At 40.8% G+C, this 19,845-nt stretch overlaps 1 protein-coding gene across 4 annotated transcripts in view; it reads left to right on the top strand.

Annotated features, from left to right (window-relative positions):
* The window catches only part of STARD13 (StAR related lipid transfer domain containing 13), a 229,968-nt gene that overhangs the window by 104,406 nt on the left and 105,717 nt on the right, over window positions 1-19,845 (top strand). The window contains exon 1 of one of the 4 annotated variants that reach the window (XM_082221545.1): window positions 16,469-16,837. The exons of the other annotated variants lie outside the window; for them this stretch is intronic. Coding sequence (XP_082077671.1) covers window positions 16,672-16,837 — 166 coding nt within the window. The 5' untranslated portion in view covers window positions 16,469-16,671. Of the gene's footprint in view, window positions 1-16,468; window positions 16,838-19,845 lie in introns of those variants that run through there. 4 annotated transcript variants of the gene reach the window in all.

Genomic DNA, 19,845 nt, shown 5'->3' with positions numbered 1-19,845 from the left:
ACTAAACAACAACAACCTTCTTCCAGAAGGCAAAAGCTGAAAGAGATCATTTCCGTGTTGCGCACTATTCTGCACTATCTCTGCAGGTTTCTTATGGCACCTGGAAGCATAGATTTCCTGTCCTTCCTTAAAGTTTGTATTCGAAGATAACTGTGTCCCACTGGTTATCCATTTCATCAGGTTTCCATTCTGCCCACTATATTTATGCTCTCCTCTAAAAGCACTGCAGCTTGCCTATCTTGGCTCAGAGACTTTAAGCATATAAACACCTATACAAAGTGTCTCTCTCCAAAGGCCATTGGCATGTGTGTCTTACCCTACGGTGCTTTGGAGGGGTCTTCCATGTTCAGAAACCAAGAGATGTTAATAATTTTATCAGCAGAGTGCTGCATAGACAAGAGGGGAAAGAGGAGACTGGGAGGAGATCTGATAGCCATTTCCAAATATCTCAAAAGCTCTCAAATGGAAGATGAAGCAAGCTTGTTTTCTCCTGCTCTGGAGGGTTAGACTCAAACCAATGGCTTCAAGTTACAAGAAAGGAGATTCCAACAACATCAGGAAAAACCTTTTGACAATAAGAGCTGTTCAACAGTGGAACTGTCTCTCTTCGGGGGGTTGTGGACTCTCCATCCTTGGAGGTTTTTAAGCAGAGGTTGAATAGTCATCTGTCATGCTTTAGCTGAGATTCCTGCATTGCTGGCGGTTGGACTAGATCATACAATTCTATGATTTCAGGTAAACGCAATCAAATTTAGAAAGCACCAATAAATAAGGATCGAAAAAGTCTAGCTAGGCTTTGAGAACCCATCTTGGGCATCAGCTACAGTTAAGATCAGAAGCTATTTCCTCAATAAATCCTCATACTGTGGATTGGATGCTACTTTTAATTGATTGGAATGTGATTTTATCTATAATCAGACGCTCCCAAATTTTATTAGGCTGGTTTCTGATAAAGACAAAAACTGGCATTGAAAGCAGTGAAGCACTGGAACAAAACATGTATTATGAATTGCTGTGACATCAGTGCGCTAGGAAGTCAGTAGGGCTCTATTTGGTATGAGTGTGATTAGGTTACAAGAGATCTTCTGAATTCCACCCAGACCAGGTTTTTAAACCACCTATATCAGGAATGTGACTATCTTTGTGGAACAGACTCTTTTTTTGTGTTCCAGCTTCCTATATACTCTTGCTTCGGCAAAGGAACGTCCTGTGCTTATCCTGATCACGTTAGTTGCTTTTGAAATGGTGTTAACACTGTTGATATTTGCTATTCCTAGAGTACAGCAGTGGGGTGTTTAAAACAGTTTCTGATTGGTATGGCACTACATACAGTTGATTTCTACTGCTATGACAAAACTGTCAATGAATTGTGAGATAGCATTCTTCTAAATAGAATATTTAATGAATTAGAATAATAGTATTCGTAAATGAGTTATAAGACCAATAGATTTCCATTGGCATTTCCAACTAGTGAGACCCTATTCCAATAGGAATGAATATAATAAATATAATATAATATATAATATATATTTTTTATACCCCGTCCATCTGGCTGGGTTTCCCCAGCCACTCTGGGCAGCTTCCAACAGAATTTTAAAATACAATAGTTTTATAACTCAACAGAAAAATCTTACATAGAGCTAATGTACAGGAAATCATTAATTTGCAAGAAATATAATCAGTAGAGTTTATATATACATTTAGTGCAATGCATTCATGACAAATTGACTGTGTTACATGTATTTACTTTGATTTCAACTAATAGGAACACTATTATTTTGATATCTGTTTCATAACTAAGCTTTTTCTGCCAATTCAGATAACCCAGTACTGTATTAATTAAACAATCCACATATAAACTGAATATTTCACAGTAGAGCCCATTTTTTAAAAAAGGATGTGGAAACTCTGTGTACCCAAAACATGCTATTTATCATCATGAACTTTGTGTATATCCCCTCCTACATACCACAGTCAATTACAGCCACATGTTTCCAAGAAGCAAAGCAAGGATATTATGATCTGTTTTCCTCTTGGTTGGCTGGGGAATTAGAAGGGCTACTAGTTCTGATTAACTTCAATGGTTATTTTAATGTGTGAAATCATTGTCTCAGCAATGGAAAAAAAGAGACCCTCTTTGTCAAAGAGAAGTCTTCTGAAAGAGTCTCATTATATAATCTCTGGTACTTCTGGGAAGAAAAAGATTACTTATCATTAGTCCTTTCATGCGGACAGCCAGAGAATTTCTGTGGGAGGTTTGGTCCTATAAGAATTGTGGTGATCGCCAAAAGGTCAGTGATTAATAACATGCCATGGATACTTACATACATGACGTGACAAGCTCTTGCTAAAAGGAATTGTACCCACTTCTCATATCTACATTCCAGCAAAGATACTGAGAAACAGAGGAAAGTTCCAAAGAAGTTAAGGAAGAGCCGAATGCATTAAAATGAGGAACAGTGTATGTATGAACTGGGCAATGCAGAGTGAAGGGTAAGGTAAAGGTAAAGGGACCCCTGACCATTAGGTCCAGTCGTGACCGACTCTGGGGTTGCGGCGCTCATCTCGCTCTATGGGCCGAGGGAGCCGGCGTTTGTCCGCAGACAGCTTCCGGTTCATGTGGCCAGCATGACCAAGCCGCTTCTGGCGAACCAGAGCAGCACACGGAAATGCCGTTTACCTTCCCGCCGGAGCGGTTCCTATTTATCTACTTGCACTTTGACGTGCTTTTGAACTGCTAGGTTGGCAGGAGCTGGGACCAAACAACGGGAGCTCACCCCTTCACAGGGATTCGAACCGCCAACCTTCTGATCAGCAAGTCCTAGGCTCTGTGGTTTAACCCACAGCGCCACCTGCGTCCCATCATAGTTTATCCCTCATAGACTTACAATTCCCAGCAACTCCTTTGCAGTACCCAGAATTCTTTGAGGAAGGGTGTGTGCTTCAAATGTGCTTTAAAGGTATAGCGTGTATGCAGGAAGTGCCAGGACTCTGACAGGATGCTGGAGTTGCCCTACCTCATTCCCAAAGCTGGGCAGGCTTTGGGAAGGTGGCAGGAGGGCTCTTGGACCCACCAGAGCATCAGTTCCCACCATCCCTGACCACTGGTCCTGTTAGCTAGGGATGATGGGAGTTGTAGTCCCAAAACACCTGGAGGGACGAGTTTGCCTATGCCTGCCCTAGTCCAATGACAGCACACCACTGGTTCAAATTTCCACTGATCCATTAAGCTCATTGGGTGATCTTGGGCTAGTTACCAACCCCTTAGTGTAACTCTCAGCCAATCACAGGGTTGTTGTGAAGATATGGAAAGAAGGAGTACAGTGGTATCTCGGGTTACAGACGCTTCAGGTTACAAATGCTTCAGGTTACAGACTCTGCTAACCCAGAAATAGTACCTCAGGTTAAGAACTTTGCTTCAGGAATCGCACGGTGGCGGCGCGGCAGCAGCGGGAGGCCCCATTAGCTAAAGTGGTACTTCAGGTTAAGAACAGTTTCAGGTTAAGAACGGACCTCCAGAACGAATTAAGTTCTTAACCTGAGGTACCACCGTACTGAGGCTGTCACCTTGAGCCCATTGGAGGAAAGGTGAGATACAAATTTAATAACAAAAGAAAAGAAAAATGCCACTAATAATTGATGGTTGACTTAAATTGCAAATCTAGATACATTAACTTGGAAGCCTTATTGATTGTAATAGAAATGATTTCCAAGCAAGTGTGCTTGGGATCTCAGGTTATTATTATTTTTAGGAGCAAAAATGAATATATATATAGAATTATTATCTCAAATATGCTTTCCTTGACATCTGGAAGCTAAATATAAGGTAGTGGGAATGTGTAGTAGTGCAAAAGGGATTGTGGTTGTCTGGTGTTGAACAATACTCATGATGTTTTTCATACCAAAATTTCTTACTAATTATATTGAATGTAGCATATGTTACTATATTTTCAGTCCAGGATACATATACGTACACACTGTTCACATTTGTTCTCCTATCTCAAACATACTTTCCTTATTCAGAATAGTTATATTTGCTTGCATTTGACTTCTAAACTACAAAACAATTGCTCCTTACAACATGTTCTGGAGATGTTTACTTACCCAAAATAAGCAGCTCACACCTTTAGGTCTAATATTGGCACAGAAGAAACTGTCTTATTCAGACAGACTATTTTTCCGTTTAGGCCAGTATTGTCTACTCTGACTGGCAGAATCTTTCCAGGGTCTCATACAGAGATCATTTCCATCATCTGCTATCTTAAAAACCAACCAACCTTGAAACAACAGGGATTGAACTTGGAACTTTTTAAATATTAATAGTATTTGCTATATCACTGAATTGTGACCCATGCCTCATGCATTTCAGCCTCTTGCCCAAAGGTTTAATAATAATAATAATGATGATGATGATGATGATGATGATAATAATAATAATAATAATAATAATAATAATAATAATGTCTAAATACAGTGGTGTGGTGTTTGTGCTTAGCTTAACTACTTTTTTCTACTCGTCTATACAGTATTTTACGTTTCCTATATTTAAAGCTATTGGAGATTTGGGTGCAACTCAGCTTGCAAAAGAGTAGGGGGTCTTGCATGAGTTAGATAGAGTTAGGGACCTCCAAATTCCCAGAGCACCCTTGTATCTTCAACCTATATATTTTGTGTATGTTAGACTGATATTCTCAGTTCGCACTTTGTTTTACAACTATCCTCTTCGTTTATGTGGTGACAAGCAGATATTGTGTGAGTTTCCATGTTTACACTACGCAGGAAGGCTTAGCTCAGAAGCTAAACTATGGTTTCACAGGAAACATTGTCCACATGTTTGGGATTATAACAAGGCTCAGGGCTAACTATGGTTGAGTCTGCACTGGGACTCAGCACTGTAAAGTATGGTGTGTAAATTAAATCTCTTTGCTAGATCTTCCATTGTGCTGCTCCATGCATTTTTCCAACAGATTATCCATTCATGTTACTATCTTGTTCTTATGACTGGTGTACCACATAATTTCCTTGCAATCTGGATTGCTGTGAGGAATTCAGAGTATTGGGGAAGTTCAGTGAGCTATTGTGAGCTATTCTAAAAAAGGTTTCTGCCATGCCACATAATTAAACCAATTCTAGAATTATATGGTTTGGAGCAAGGCAAAAGCATCCTCTATTTTGGATATTGGGAAGGTCACAGCTGGGAATGTGCCAGTTAATAGATTCAAACAGATGGATGCTGACAGGTCTGCGAACTGTTCACAAACCTTCTTTAACAAACATCTTGCAGCCCTCACTTCCCAACTGAGTATGTTCTCTAATTCAAGTTTGGAGCTGCCTATATCAAAATGCAAGATGTGAGGTTGCAACTTTAGAAAAAGGTCCCTTAGGTGATGGAGAGTGTCACTCAAACCACAAGAAGAAATGCCCAGAAAGGTCCATTAATCAGCCCTGTTTTGTACTGTCTGTGTTGGTGTGTGTGACTACAGAGATGAGACTTCAGATGTAATGAACTGAGTCTTTTCAGCAGCTGTTTTCTCTCTTCTTTTCCCCCTCTGGCATTTAAAATAATCTCCGTCTGTAGAAATCCCTGCCCAAGTGACAGAGAGACAACATGTCCCCAGAACAGCTTCCTGTCTGTGCATGGGAGCAGAAATGGAACAAGAAAGTACAAGAAACAGAAGGTGTTAGGAGAGTTTTGGGGGGAAACATAAACCAGCAATGACAAGGAAATTGGTATTTTGGTGGCAGAATTCATGTCTTAAACCATCCTCTTATCTCCATCCTGCTGCCCATGCAGAAACAATAATAATACACACACAAAAAAACCTCTCATCCTCTTGTGGTAGGAGCTTTTTGCTCCTTTTGTCTGTATTGGGGTAGCCAAGGCAGTGCTCTTTGTATGTTCTGGGCTCGTAAAAGGCTTAGAATTCGGATGACTGCCAGCTCTGAAGACTGTATTTTTATGTATTGCAAGTGGGAGATCTGAAGCGTGAGAAATGGAAAAAGTATTTATCAGTAATGTTTCTGTGTGTGTTTGCTTCTTACTTACTAGCCCATTATTTGTTTTCTTTTTTATTTCCACAATTATTTGTATACCGCTTAACTGCAGTTGCATTCCCTCAACCACTTACATGTAGAAAGTATGGATCCCACAAGAAGAGCATGATGGGGAGTTTGGTCTTGTAGCTGTTGACTGACAACTTTGAGGGCCAGTAAATGACTCCTTATTTATAATTTTAGCTTTAGAGCCTTCTGTAAGGAGCCTGAAAGCTTCGTGTTTCCCTACTGATTGGCCTTTTTGGGGACAAAATGTGGGGAAACCCAATTTCGAATCAGGCTCAGACAGCATGGCCAATAGTCGGAGATGATGGTGGTTGTAGTCCATCTGCATTTCAAGGGCTGCAGATTCTACATCCCTGGATTAGAGGATATACTGTCAAATGAGCTACATAACAGGACTTCTTTTATTTTCTTTGGTTATACATTCAGATTCTCAGGTTCTATTCCTCCTCAAATTAGATAAACTTGGCATAGTAAAGTTTAGAAGGCGGAGAAAACTGATTTAAATAGAAAACAAATGAAATAATGGATCTGTGGTTGGTAAAGGGCTTAAGCAAAGCTCACTCTGGAACAACAACTTGGCTTTTATGCACGTACATGAAGTAAATATCTTCAAACGACAGTGCTGCTGCTGTAGGGGCAGAGCAAATGTTATCAAGCTAAGAAGTATGCGCTAATCCTTCTGTTGTAGTGTTTCATGGAAGCTAACAAATTCAGAGGGATTATTAAATGACTGGAACAAATTCCCGGCTAGGACAGATTTGAATATCTACATTTGGATTCTAGGTCACTGCAGTAAACTATAATGAAGAGATCCCACTCATAGCAGCTTCTTCTAAAGACTTAGACCCTTGGAGGAATGTTTTCCAGTGGCAGAAAGCCAGAGCAATACTTTCTTTTTTGTACAAAGAATACTTCAGTTGAATGTCCTAATATTATGTTCTTAGGATAAATCAGCCAGCAAATGAGCAAAACAAGAGAGTCATCTGACACAGAATAAACTTCCATCAATGCATGCTTTTCTGTTTTGGGAAAATGGAAATATTTAGTTTCTGTAAATGATACAAAGATGTTGCCTGTCAGATGTTCACATATCCAGTTTTTACCATTTACACTGTACACTTGATACAACACCATATTTATTTTATCATGCAGATTAGTTCTCTGAACTATTTTTGTCATTAGCCATATGTACATAGCATTTATTTTTTTTAAGGCATATTATGGGAGGCTGTTTCTGTATCTTGAATAATCTTATGGGCCTGGATGCTTGCATGCTATATGTAAATTCTTACAGAATGAAACCAGGTCATAACTTTGCCTGTGGCATATAGCAGTTGCCTTCTGAGGAGCAGATGAGTGGCAAACTGCAATTATATTGGCACCTTTCACCTGTCTGCCATCCTTTATCTTCTCATATACTGCTAAAGCATCTCGGAGACCCAGATGCCCGTTCAGAGCTTTTGAAGCTGGCACTGTCAGTGTGGACTGTGCTGGGTTTAGTTTTGAAGCTGACCTTAGAGACTGATAGCATACATCTCTCAGCTATGCAAAAATGAAGTGGCTTGGGCTTCGCAGTTTGCACTAAACTAAATCAGGTTCATCATCTTATCTCAGACTTTGGATGGTCAACTTTGTAGTTACCCATCTTTTTGCAGGGGCAAAGAGATTCCATTTATTGTGTTGATTCAATGAAATTTGGATTTTGAGGCAGTGTGCTTTGACTGAATCTCTGCGATGTGTATATTTGGCTCACGTGGAAATGTTGGCTGTTTTCTACCTACACAGTTTCAGCTTTTGAGCATCATTTTGTGGCTTCACCTCTCCGCCTCCCGCCTCTTTCTTTTCGGCTTACTGGTGTTTTCCATTTGTGCCTCCCCATCTTTTTTCTCCTGCTCATTTGCTCATCCACTTACTCTGCCCTTAATCTTGTGACCCCTTAAGAACCTAAAGTGAAACATCTGTTTGGCTAGAAACAGTAACTGGCAGCAACCCCCTATTGCTGCATCACTTCAAATATGACATCTTCAACTGTCAGCAGTCAAGTCAATGCCAAGAGGCGTTCAGTTCTCATTATTACTTTATCACATAAAAATCAATCAGTGGGTAACCGTAGAAAGTCCAGAAGTGGTCTATGTCTTTCTCCTCCACCGTTATATCAGCACAGGGTAGTCCAGCAGAGCTGTTCTAAATAGTGTGGGGTTTGTTACATTTGATCCCTCTGGTGAAAATAATGACTGTCATGTCTCTTCCTGCAACATGATTTGCAGAACACTTTTGCTGGCAAAATAGCTTGTATCCTTGATATGAATGGGATAGCCATTCTATAATGCGCCGTTATTTAGTCTTGTTATAAAAACTGAAATAAAAACATTTATTTAAACACATCTGTTGCATCCCAGTTGGACTATGGTGCTTCTTCACACACAGAATCTGGAAATGAGCCTCTGTTTCTCACAATTGCTATGAATGGGATTTTGGAACCATGTGGGAAATTAACCACCAGGATAATAGTGGCTTGTTTGGGATAGGGTTGGCTGATGACATAATATTCATTATAAATGCATCTTTGAAGGAAGGACTGCTCCTGGTCTCTTTTAGGCATGTTGCAGTGAAGAAATCTACATAAAATGGCTATGGAGTAGCAAGAACTATAGCTACCTGAATTTTTTACTGCCGGGTGAAATCTATGAATCACAGTAGTTTTGTGAAGAGGATAGGTGCCTAGAAATTTCATGTAATTTTTTTCTATATCATACCTACAAAAGAAACCTCTTGCAGTGACTGTATCCTGGGCTTAAGTAGAAATACATCTTATTGAACTTAATGGAACTAGTAGGATATATGTAGGACTGTTGAACCAAGTGGGACTTAATTCTGAGTAATCATGCATATGATTGCTGTGCAATTTAATTGTATGGCCTTATTATAAGGTCAATGTTTACACAAACATTATACTCTCTCTCTCTCTCTCTCTCTCTCTCTCTCTCTCTCTCCCTCTCCCTCTCCCACACACACACACACACACACACACACAGTAGAGAGAGAGAGAGAAGAATATTACTTGCTTGGATATAATGTTGATCTGGCTGTGTGATAGGAAGCCATTGTCACTGCTGTCATTCCTTCTCCCTGAGCCTATAAACAGCACTTCTTTGTGCCAAACTGACATGTCAGCATAAGGTCCATTAATGCTTTTAATATCAAAAGAAATATTTTATAGCATCGTTATCCCCTTAAACCTACAGTTCTTAAAATGCAGGCAGATAATCCCCCTGATGTTCAAAATGGAGGGGGGAAGCGGATACATCATTCTGCTGAGCTGAGGATTGTGTGTGGGTGTCTTTGAGCTTTTACATGTAAAAATCCGCTTGCACAGGAGTATTCTTTTTTACAAGAAATTGTCAGACAGTTTACATACAGCAGCTGTCTCGCCTCTAAAACACATCAGTATCTCTCTGGATTTCAAAGTTTGGTTTTTTGAAAGAGTTTGATCGTGCTGTTTCTTTCCACCTCTTTCTTGGATTGAAATCCTTTATAAAGCCTCTCACTCACCATTAAAATCCGGGTCTGGGGGGGGAAAAGGAAGAAACATCTTTATTTCTTTGTGAAAAATAGAAAGCTCCATTCCATTTGTAGCTTTTCCTGCTGTTCTTTTCCCAAGAGATACATAGAATAATAAAATCATACAATTTTAGAGTTGGACCAGGACCTTGGGAGATCATGTAGGCCTACTAAGTACAGGAATATTGCAGAAATTCAGCAGCCATAACAGATTGTTATCCAGCCTCTGCTTATATACATCCAGTGAAGGAGATAGCCCACCGCTTCCTGATGCCATAGAGCTGGTGCACCACAGTGTTGAGGAACCTTTGGCCCTCCAGATGTTGCTGAACTACAACTCCCATCATCCCTGGTCACTGGCCATGCTTGCTGGGGTTTATATATTCTCTGCTTCTTCCTCCTGTAACAAACTCTTATATACGCTCTTGGGTGCAGCTAAGAAATACCGTATCTTTTGCTCTATAAGACTCACTTTTTCCCTCCTAAAAAGTAAGGGGAAATGTGTGTGCGTCTTATGGAGCAAATGCAGGCTGCACAGCTATCCCAGAAGCCAGGACAGCAAGAGGGATCGCTGCTTTCACTGCGCAGTGATCCCTCTTGCTGTTCTGGCTTCTGAGATTCAGAATTTTTTTTTTCTTGTTTTCCTCCTCCAAAAACTAGGTGCGTCTTGTGGTCTGGTGCGTCTTATAGAGCGAAAAATATGGTAATCCTTAGTCCTTCTGTCTTGTACTACTTTCCACTGGAGCCACCATCCTGCTCACATGCCGGTCTCCATTTGTATACTGCTTGCACCACACTGTTCTTTTATAATGCTTTGCATACCTAGTGTGGCTACTTCACTCTTCCCCAGTTTTGGGAGACTTCCAGCATTCATCACTCACGGAAGTCTGACTTCAACGTTCTTCTTGAATAATGCCATTGCACTCAACTGCATTAGCGTTACTTTACCAGACAGTTTTGTGAGCACCAGCCTAAACATGGAGTAGGAATTCCTTTAGAGTTTTATTTTAACAATATGCTTTAATGATGTGGGTTGTAATTTATTTCATGGGGGAGGTTAGAACAAGCCATCTGAGTTGCCACCTTCCATCACAGGAGTTTGTTGTGGCTTCTTTAGAAAAGCTATTGCACTTCACACCCTATGAATGAACATCGTAAAGAGAAACACAGACGCAATAAAGTATGAAATGATTCAGTCTGTGGTCCACTCCCAAAGTTAGGAACTGAACAGAGGTCTGTCAGCTATCACCAGACTCAGGAGCCTTCTTAAATGTGCACAGTAAATAGATGAGAAGTAATTTTAGCATTTCATTGAAGCCTTTGATGCTATCACTGTTTTAAGCAGAAGTCCAACTACATAAAACTGTGAATACGCTCTGAGGCATTAATTAACTCTGTAATATAATCATGACAACTAATGTAGCATCTTCCATGCAATAGATATGTAGCCTAAGGTGCTTTGTAGAAATAGGTAGATTCCAGTAAATTAAAAAAATAACACTTCTGTAATGAGTTGGTATTTGCAAGGAGTAACGTGCATCAAACAATTACTGCCTTTCCTATTGTTTTGGTACTAATGTCTTATAAATAATAATACAGCGATTGCACGATCCTGCTGCTAGTTTTATAGCAGGGGACATATTAGTACAGTGTGTGAAATGTTTTGATGTAACTGGCACGTTTGAAGAAAAGTCATCTAACCGTTTACACTTCCATATGAACACTAATTTGGGTTGTCCTATACCCACTTCATTTTAAAAAGCAGAGACATCACCTTGCCAACAAAGGTCTGTATAGTTAAAGCTACTGTTTTCCCAGTAGTGATGTATGGAAGTGAGAGCTGGACCATAAAGAAGGCTGATCGCCAAAGAATTGATGCTTTTGAACTATGGTACTGGAGGAGACTCTTGAGAGTCCCATGGACTGCAAGAAGATCAAACCTATCCATTCTGAAGGAAATCAGCCCTGAGTGCTCACTAGAAGGACAGATCGTGAAGCTGAGGCTCCAATACTTTGGCCACCTCATGAGAAGAGAAGACTCTCTGGAAATGACCCTGATGTTGGGAAAGATGGAGGGCACATGGAAAAGGGGACGACAGAGAACGAGATGGTTGGACAGTGTTCTTGAAGCTACGAACATGAGTCTGACCAAACTGCGGGAGGCAGTGGAAGACAGGAATGCCTGGCATGCTCTGGTCCATGGGGTCACGAAGAGTCGGACACGACTATATGACTAAACAACAACAACAAAATACCCACTTATCCAGGAGTATTATTATATTTATATCTTGCCTTTTCTCCAAGAAGCTCATGATAGCATGCCTGATTTTCTCTGCTTCCCATTTTATCCTTGTGAGATAGGTTAAGCTGAAGGAAAAGTGACCATCTGGCCCATGATCACCAAGTCAGTTTCAGAGTTGAGTGGGTCTCTCAGGTTCTAGTCCAACATTAACCAGTGCCACACTCTGGCTTATTGCTCACTAGGACTTACATCTGAGTAAACATGTGTACTTTGGTGCTATGAGATGCTTCACTGAGCAATAATGGCCTTTATGTATGCAGGAACAGTTGCATGCCGCTCTGCTAAACCACATACAACATTTGATGTAGGTGCTCTAGGTGGATGTCCATGCATACAAGTGCCCAAATCTCATAGGGAGGACGCGAACATCATGCTAAGATGAATGTTCCATTAGCACCAACATTTCAGCTTGCCAGATGGAACGATCCCCCTCTCCCGTGTTGTTCTGGGGATTCTCCCCATCCCTGAGCCAATTTAGGGGACAAGGGGGCACACAGGGAAGGGAGGGAAAGCCCCATTGCACAAGGAGAAGTCCTTGTGCAGGGTTTCTGTTCTCGGGATTTGTTGGGTGAATCCCGTGCATACTATTTCCGTCTCAGAAGTGGTAATGGGGGTGAGGAGGTCATGTGAATCAAGTTTTTGATTCCACATGGTTTTCATAAAACCATAGGGTAGAAAGGCAACTGGAGATCATTCTGATCTAATATGGCAGCCCTTTTGTATCAAATAAGTGCCTCATTTTTTCTTTTTATGGTAAACTCCCTTTGAAACTATAAACTTTAATAAAATTATTAAAGTAAGCAATGACTTTGCCCTGACCCTGTGTCCCACATTAACCCCAAGATTGCAAGAAAAGAGCTGTGCCATGACAGCATCCTATTCCGAAGAAACCTTGTCTTGGTGCCTCTCAAGATACCGGTAACTTAGCATCCTCCATCCCAGTTTTCCACTGGTGCCACGGACTTGAGGGACAGAGCTGTTCTGATACCTGCTAAACAGAAGGGGCTGTTCTTAGCCTTGTCTTCTCTCTAGAGCAGGCATGTCCAACACCCAAGAGACTGCGATCTACTCCCAGTATAAAAAAACTGGCCGTGATCTACCCATTGTCATTGGAGGGAGGAGGCGCGCGCGTTGGGTGGGTGGATTGCCCAGAGTTGTTGAGCTTTTTGGGGGGAGGATTGCACAAAGTAACTTTTTGTACATGATAAGGATAGCCAGGGATCTACCAGTAGATTGCAATCTACTGATTGGACATCCCTGCTCTTGAGAGTGTGGGAACTTTCACCAAGCATAGGATTAGGGCAGCATAGGATTACACTGCTATTTAGAAGAAAACCTACTTAAAATCAGTGAGAATCAATACGTTCAGAACTTGGCAGCACTTCCATTTTCAGGAAATAAACATTTTCATTGTTTGTTGAGAATATTTCTAGCCTGTGTTTTACAAATGCCCTTTCCATTGCCAAAAAGGAGGTTGGTGAAGGTTCTGCCTCTCAGTTCCTTCTTCTAAGTGCATCCTTTGGTTTCTGGAAGGAGAGCAGGAATGCTGTTCCCAAGCCTTAAAATCTTGATTTAAGTAGTTCTGTGAACCTAGGAGGAACATCTTGGTATTGGCAATAAGTACTAGTGTCACTCAGTATCCAAATCGCAGCACAGCTGCTTGACAGCTTCGTGAAACAAACACTATACTCCTTTGCCTGTCATGAAGAAGCCAAACGTAAGATGTAAATGCTAAAGTTAATTTCAAATATTATTATTGATTATTATAGAATATAATAATTTCAATAAATTGATCAATTTATTGGTCTAGAACTGGGTAGTCCAACATGTGGCCCAAAGGCCGCATGTGGCCCTCAAGAGGTTTTTTTGGTGGCCCTTGGCAACATTTGATGCACCCTTGCAGCCCTCCGCCTGCCTTCGCAAGGCCAGAAAAGTGAGGCACTGGGCTTTGGGAAGGAGGCATGAGGGCTCTGACAGGGTCCTAGAGGTCATTATTCTGAAGCTCTACAGCTCTGTGGTGAATTTATATCCTGTAAGTGGGTTCCATATAGTCTTTAGGTGGAGAAGGGCTGCAGCTCAGCAGTAGATTATCTGCTTTGCATCCAGGAGGTCCCTGTCTCAATCCCTGTGAGTGTTCCTGCTGCAAGGCCCATTTCCACCTGCCCTAGAGGGTGAGGCCCAGACTCACCCTGAACAGCCAAAAGAGGCTGCTGGGAGGCCAGAGGCACATTGCTGGAACAACTCTTGGGTTGGGGCAACCGGCTAAAAGGTTTTGAAATGTTTTAAATGGTTTTAATTTTGGTTCCTCTGCTTTGTTTTTGTTGGGTTGGGGTTGGCAGTTATTTCAATTTGGTTGTAACTGCAAAATGATGATGATGAACATTATATATATTTTTTTGTAATGTCCAACTAAATTTGATTTTGGTATAAGCTTTCATGTGCTTTTTGCAAATTAGTTGGGCAGCAGAAGGCGTGCTGGGGAGACCACACATTCAAGAAACGCAAAAGTAACTTTTGCTTGGTTTAATAACAAATAACAAAAACTCCTTTTACACTAAATTACATTATATCAATAAGTGTGACCCATCCACCAGGGGACTGAGAGAGCTACATGCTGCTCTTTATATACTATACCCAACAGCTTAATTAACATAACAGCACCTCCTCTACTGCTTCACAGTTGTTAAACTAGGTCATGTTACTTGCTCTGGCCCTTAAAGACATACACATCTTGTGAAACAATAATGAAACCTAAAATTTAAAGAAACCATTCAACATGCACATTAAAGTTTATACCAAGAACAAATTTAGTTGGTCTTTAAGGTGTTACTGGGCAATTATATATATATATATATTTCGACTGCGTCAGACTAACACGGCTACCTACCTGAATGATGATGATTAGTTTCTGTTGATTTATTGGTTTATTTATAGTCTGTATAATATGTTGTATTTTTTAAATGTTTGATGTTTTATTATGCTTTCATTTATGCTGTAAGCCACCCAGAGTGGCTGGGGAAACCCAGCCAGATGGGTGGAATATAAATAATAAAATTATCATTATCATCATCATTATTATTGGGGCTGGGAGATAACCCTGTCAGAAATCCTAAAGAGAAGTTGCTAGTCAGCACAGACAGTACTGAGCTAAATGGACTAATGGCCTGGCTGAGTATAAGGCAGTTTCCTGTTTTCCTGTGTGTGTATATATTTTGCTTTTTTTAAGAATAGCCACACACTGAAAATTTCTCATACAAATGAAAACATTACATCAGAGTCCTCTGCAGAATAAAGTAAACATTGTGTTTTGTAAAACTAAATGGATGATTGCTTAGTCCAGTGGGCTTCGACTGGTGACCTGAGATCCTGGCTGGAGTCTCAGCCTGATTTCAGATGTATCCCAACAGCAACACTGCCACCATATAAATATATGATTTTTAAAAATTAAGAAATGGCTCCTCAAATGCATGTTAGGTTAAGGGTGCTATATCAGGCTGTCAGTATTTTGTGTGAGGGGTTCAAGCACACAATGGGAAATTTAGGTTTGCAAAATTAAAGTGGATCAAGTGCTTTGCACCTTAGTGCACCAAAACCTCCTTTAAAAAGAAGCACCCTTTTTGTGATTAGGAAAGCGACGGGTAAAATGCACAGAAAAGTATGAAATGAAGCAATTGTTAATGGGAAAATGTGCAAGCAAATCAGAACGATTAAAGCCAGCTATAAATTAACCTCCATGTAAGTGTTCTGCAAGCATATCAGGATAAATGCTCAATAAACAGATTCTCCTGGCTTAGCATGAAAAGACAATGGACAAACCCAAAACTGGCGAGTACACATTGTTGGGATGCTAGATAACTCTTTACAGTACTGAAAATCTTTTTTCTTTTTTTTTTAAGGATTCTAATGTGCAAAGGCTTCCTGGACTATTTAGATTCAATTGGATGACAAGACCAAATTCTTGAGGGCGTTTGTACTCATAGTAACCAGAAGCATCTTTCTTGTAAGACAAAGCCCCGCATGAGTCATTGCAGGAGTGATTTGGGGTGGAGGGAGAATCACCCTCACCCTTTGTTAGAAAAGAGCAGTGATATGAATCTATCCTTTGTTAGAATGCTTTAAAAGCTTAAAGGGATTGTTCAGCTTCACTTTTTCTCCCCCTGCTATTTGTGCCGCTAAAGAGTTTCCTTTACTCTGCTTCTCGATAGTTTTAAGAAAAAGTTCCAGAACTCTGTATCCCACAGTTTAAAACAAACTCCGGTGTCAAGGAAGGAAGTTCTCGTATCCTCAGTAGAGAGAAGAGGGCATCTTAGACCTGAGTCTGTGAGGCAGAGAAAAAAATCGGTGCTCCTGCGCGCTTCAAATGGTTGCAACATGAAATCTCTCCCTCTTTCCTCTCTCCTTTCTTTAAACTTTCCTATCATGGCTCATCGTTGCTTAGTCAGCTCCAAGGCTCTTCGCTTCCAGCGTTTATGTGGGGCTGCAACTGCTTGAATAGCCTTCACTTTCCTCTGCGAGGCACGCTGTGTACTTTCACATTCTTTTCTCTGACTGATTGGCCCTTTCCGATCATGTGAGGGAAGCTGGAATCCTGAATTGTGGCTTTTGGCACTCCTCCTTTCTCTCTTTCTCTCTCTTTTTAAAAAACGCTTGTGCTTTTCCAACTTCTTGCCTCTCTTCTCTCAGTGCTCCGGTTTAGATCTGGGATTTAAGAGTTGTTGTTTTTCCTTTTGAAAAACGTGAAGGCAGAGATGTTGAGGCAGGTGCCCAGCACTTCAGGCTGCTACTGTGTGAATGCCGTGTCAACAGAAGGCCAAGAGATGTGCTTGCGTTTTGATCAGGCTGCAAGACGCTCTTCTCCGTACAGGATAAGTAGGATCCTAGCGCGCCATCAGCTCCTGACTAAAATTCAACAAGGTGAGTCACTTAGGCTGCCTTAGCCTCTTAACTATAACTCCTTGCTGAAAGAATACCTTCCGGTCAGATTTCTTCACCTTAAAGTCTTTTGGTCAATAGCTCTGATTGTGCTGTTTATTCAGCATTACTACTGGATTTTAAAAAGGAAAAGAAATAAATAACCAGAATGACAGCATTTAGCTGCAGTGTAGTTATCCATTTGCAAACGTGCAGCCATGCAAGTAGTGTGAAAAAGGACTTAGCTGCCCAGCCACTTAATCATAAACTTCTACATTCCATACATGCTCCATTCACCACCTTAGCTGCTTGGACCAGGTTGTTCTATGTAGGATTCTGCTAGATCTCAGTCAATACAATATACCGATCGTACTATAAATCTGCTATCTGCTATTAAACATTATTTAAGTGCTCTTGTGCTGTAAGTACTTGCGTAGAGATGTAAGCCGTGTATGACCAAATGTTTCCCATAAGGCTATGGAGTAACTGCTGGTGTTTGTCTTTAAAATTTATGTTCACTGAATTTTTAATTTATTCCCACCCTACTTCTATAATGTAGAGTGAGTAACAGAAATAGATAGGTCCTTGTCCTCAAAGGGCTCACAAGCAGATCACGTACGATATTCATTTTGAGAAAGTTTATAGGCCTACGCAAGCAGTCTCCTTGGGCATATCCGTTTCTTCCTCCTCCCTGTGTAAAATATGAGGGCTGAACGGATGCAGGAGCACTCTCCCCAATGTATAGTTTTGGTTCATCTTTATGTGCTTTTAATTAAAGTGATGCTTAGAGCCTTTCACACAGAAAGATGATACGCAACTGCCTGTATGAATCCGTTAAAAAAGTTACGTAGAAGATCAACAGAGAGAATACTACCAAGTGCCATGGACTTCCAGCTTATATTTAGGAAAATGGGAAAAACAATGTTCCTTAAGGGAACGGTGGCTCATTTCAGTTCACTCATAGCACCTGCACTGCATCGAGAGAGCCAGCTGAATAGCAATATCAGACTTCCGGTCATGAGAATATATAGTGCCAGAGTTTCATATGTGGATTTCTGCTTTCCTAGATAAGTACTTTCACCACTTATATCTGCTGCATATTTACTTGGAAGTAAGTACCACTGAGTTCACTGGTGTTTACTCCCATATCCAGGATCACAGGGCTGCTGGCTTAAATTATTATCTCTGCTTAGTTACTGTTGAGCTTTGGGTAAAGGATATGTTGATGGAAATCCTATCACATTTATAAAGGAACAATGCATATTTCAGCAACAAGCATTTGATGAATGAGATTATTCCCTTGGCAATTAGGCAAACTCTGTTGTTTGCAATATGGTTTCAGGAACCGGTGATGTTTGGAGGATACTGGTCCTAGCCGCGGCTTCGATTTCAGGAAGGATATTATGTCATGCCGTATTACCTTGTGCACAATCTTGATGGAAAGAAAAAGAGCAAAAATTTCCCTTTGGGTTTGTTTAAAACAAAAAGCACACAGTATTCAATTAAATACACATTTCCAGGTGATGATGTGTGCTGGGGAAAAAAGATTTGTAAAACTTCAGGGAATATCTGAGGCCTATGCCCTAGAATTCTTTTTAAGCATCTTCCTATAGTTTTGGGAGCTGTGTTTATGAGTGCCCAGAATGAAATGCTGAAAAAGCAGAGCTTCGTTCCTAGCCTTCAAAAATCTATTGGGCGGTTTCCAGAGAAATAGTTCCGTTAGTGCAAGTATCTCTTATTGCACATTCCTCCCCTCTCCCTGTGCTCCCTCTAAATCTGTTCTGGGGTTGCTACAGTGTGGGCTTTTATATATGTCCAGCAATGTCAGCCTCTGACACCCTTGCCTAAACATTCCCTTTGAGATTGTTAGAGGGACTTGGTTGTAATTTTCAGCCTAAATAATCACACAAAATCTTTTCTAGCGTGTGTGCCTCAAACCTATATTTCCTCTGGGCTTCTGCTGCTCTTATCTGCTTCTACGTAAAGTAGATGGTTTGATATTTGTGAAGATACAAGAGGGTATATCACAATGCGTGCACAAGAATTAGTGGCTGTCAGCTTTCACTGGTGTATCTATGACGTTTTGAATATACCTATCTCAAAATTGGCATTGTTCCCATTTACCATGTTGATATTTGCCTAATTTCAGACATTCACCTTAACAGATACACAAGACATGAGGTACTGCCATATATATGGGTTGCCCAGCCCAGTAATGTACCCTGACTATTGACTGCTCTCCAGGGCTTCAGCAGAAATATTTCCCAATCTTATTTCTTGAGAACTTAGATTGGATATAGCTGAAATTGCATTTATGGCCCTTATGCATGGCAAGTTGTAGCCCCTATAAGAGGAAAGGGACTGTGCACTTTTTATGTTTAATACCTTTAATGATGATGGTTATTGGAGCGGGGAGAACTGTAACTGTTTATTCCTATATTCAAAATTAAAAAGAGAATTAACTTATAGAAGAGCAAGAAAGGAAAGCTCCTTATCCCACCATCACCTTTCATCCACCTGCACTGCTTGAAGGGTTAGGGGGCTGCTGGGCAGAGAAGAGGGACATAAATGTTTTTTTCCATTAACTTCTTTAAGGCAACATAACTTAGGATCCTAAGTGGAAATTTCAGGTGCTTCTTCTATCCCTCCCCCAGCAGTATCCTACATTGCTCAGGAAGCTATTGACTAGGCATAGGCAAACTCAGCCCTCCAGATATTTTGGGATTACAACTTCCATCATCCCTGACCACTGGTCCTGTTAGCTAGGGATGATAGGAGTTGTAGTCCCAAAACATCTGGAGGGCTGAGTTTGCCTATGCCTGCTATTGACCTTTTTTTTCAATGGGATGCTAGAAGCTGCAGAGTAGTGGAGGTTGCAGGAAACTTGCCCCCCCCCCAAAAAATCTTCCATAATTTTCATTTATGTTAGCATCCAAAGTTATCTTAAGATAGTGCTGAATGTCAAGTAATGTTGAGGTTCAAGCACACTGTCGTCACAAGACGCCACTTGC

The sequence above is a fragment of the Podarcis vaucheri genome (assembly GCF_965113315.1).
Source record: "Podarcis vaucheri genome assembly, chromosome: 4".
Classification (NCBI taxonomy): domain Eukaryota; kingdom Metazoa; phylum Chordata; class Lepidosauria; order Squamata; family Lacertidae; genus Podarcis; species Podarcis vaucheri.
The sequence above is the reverse complement of the archived record's forward strand: the minus strand, read 5'-3'. Positions and strand labels throughout refer to the sequence as shown.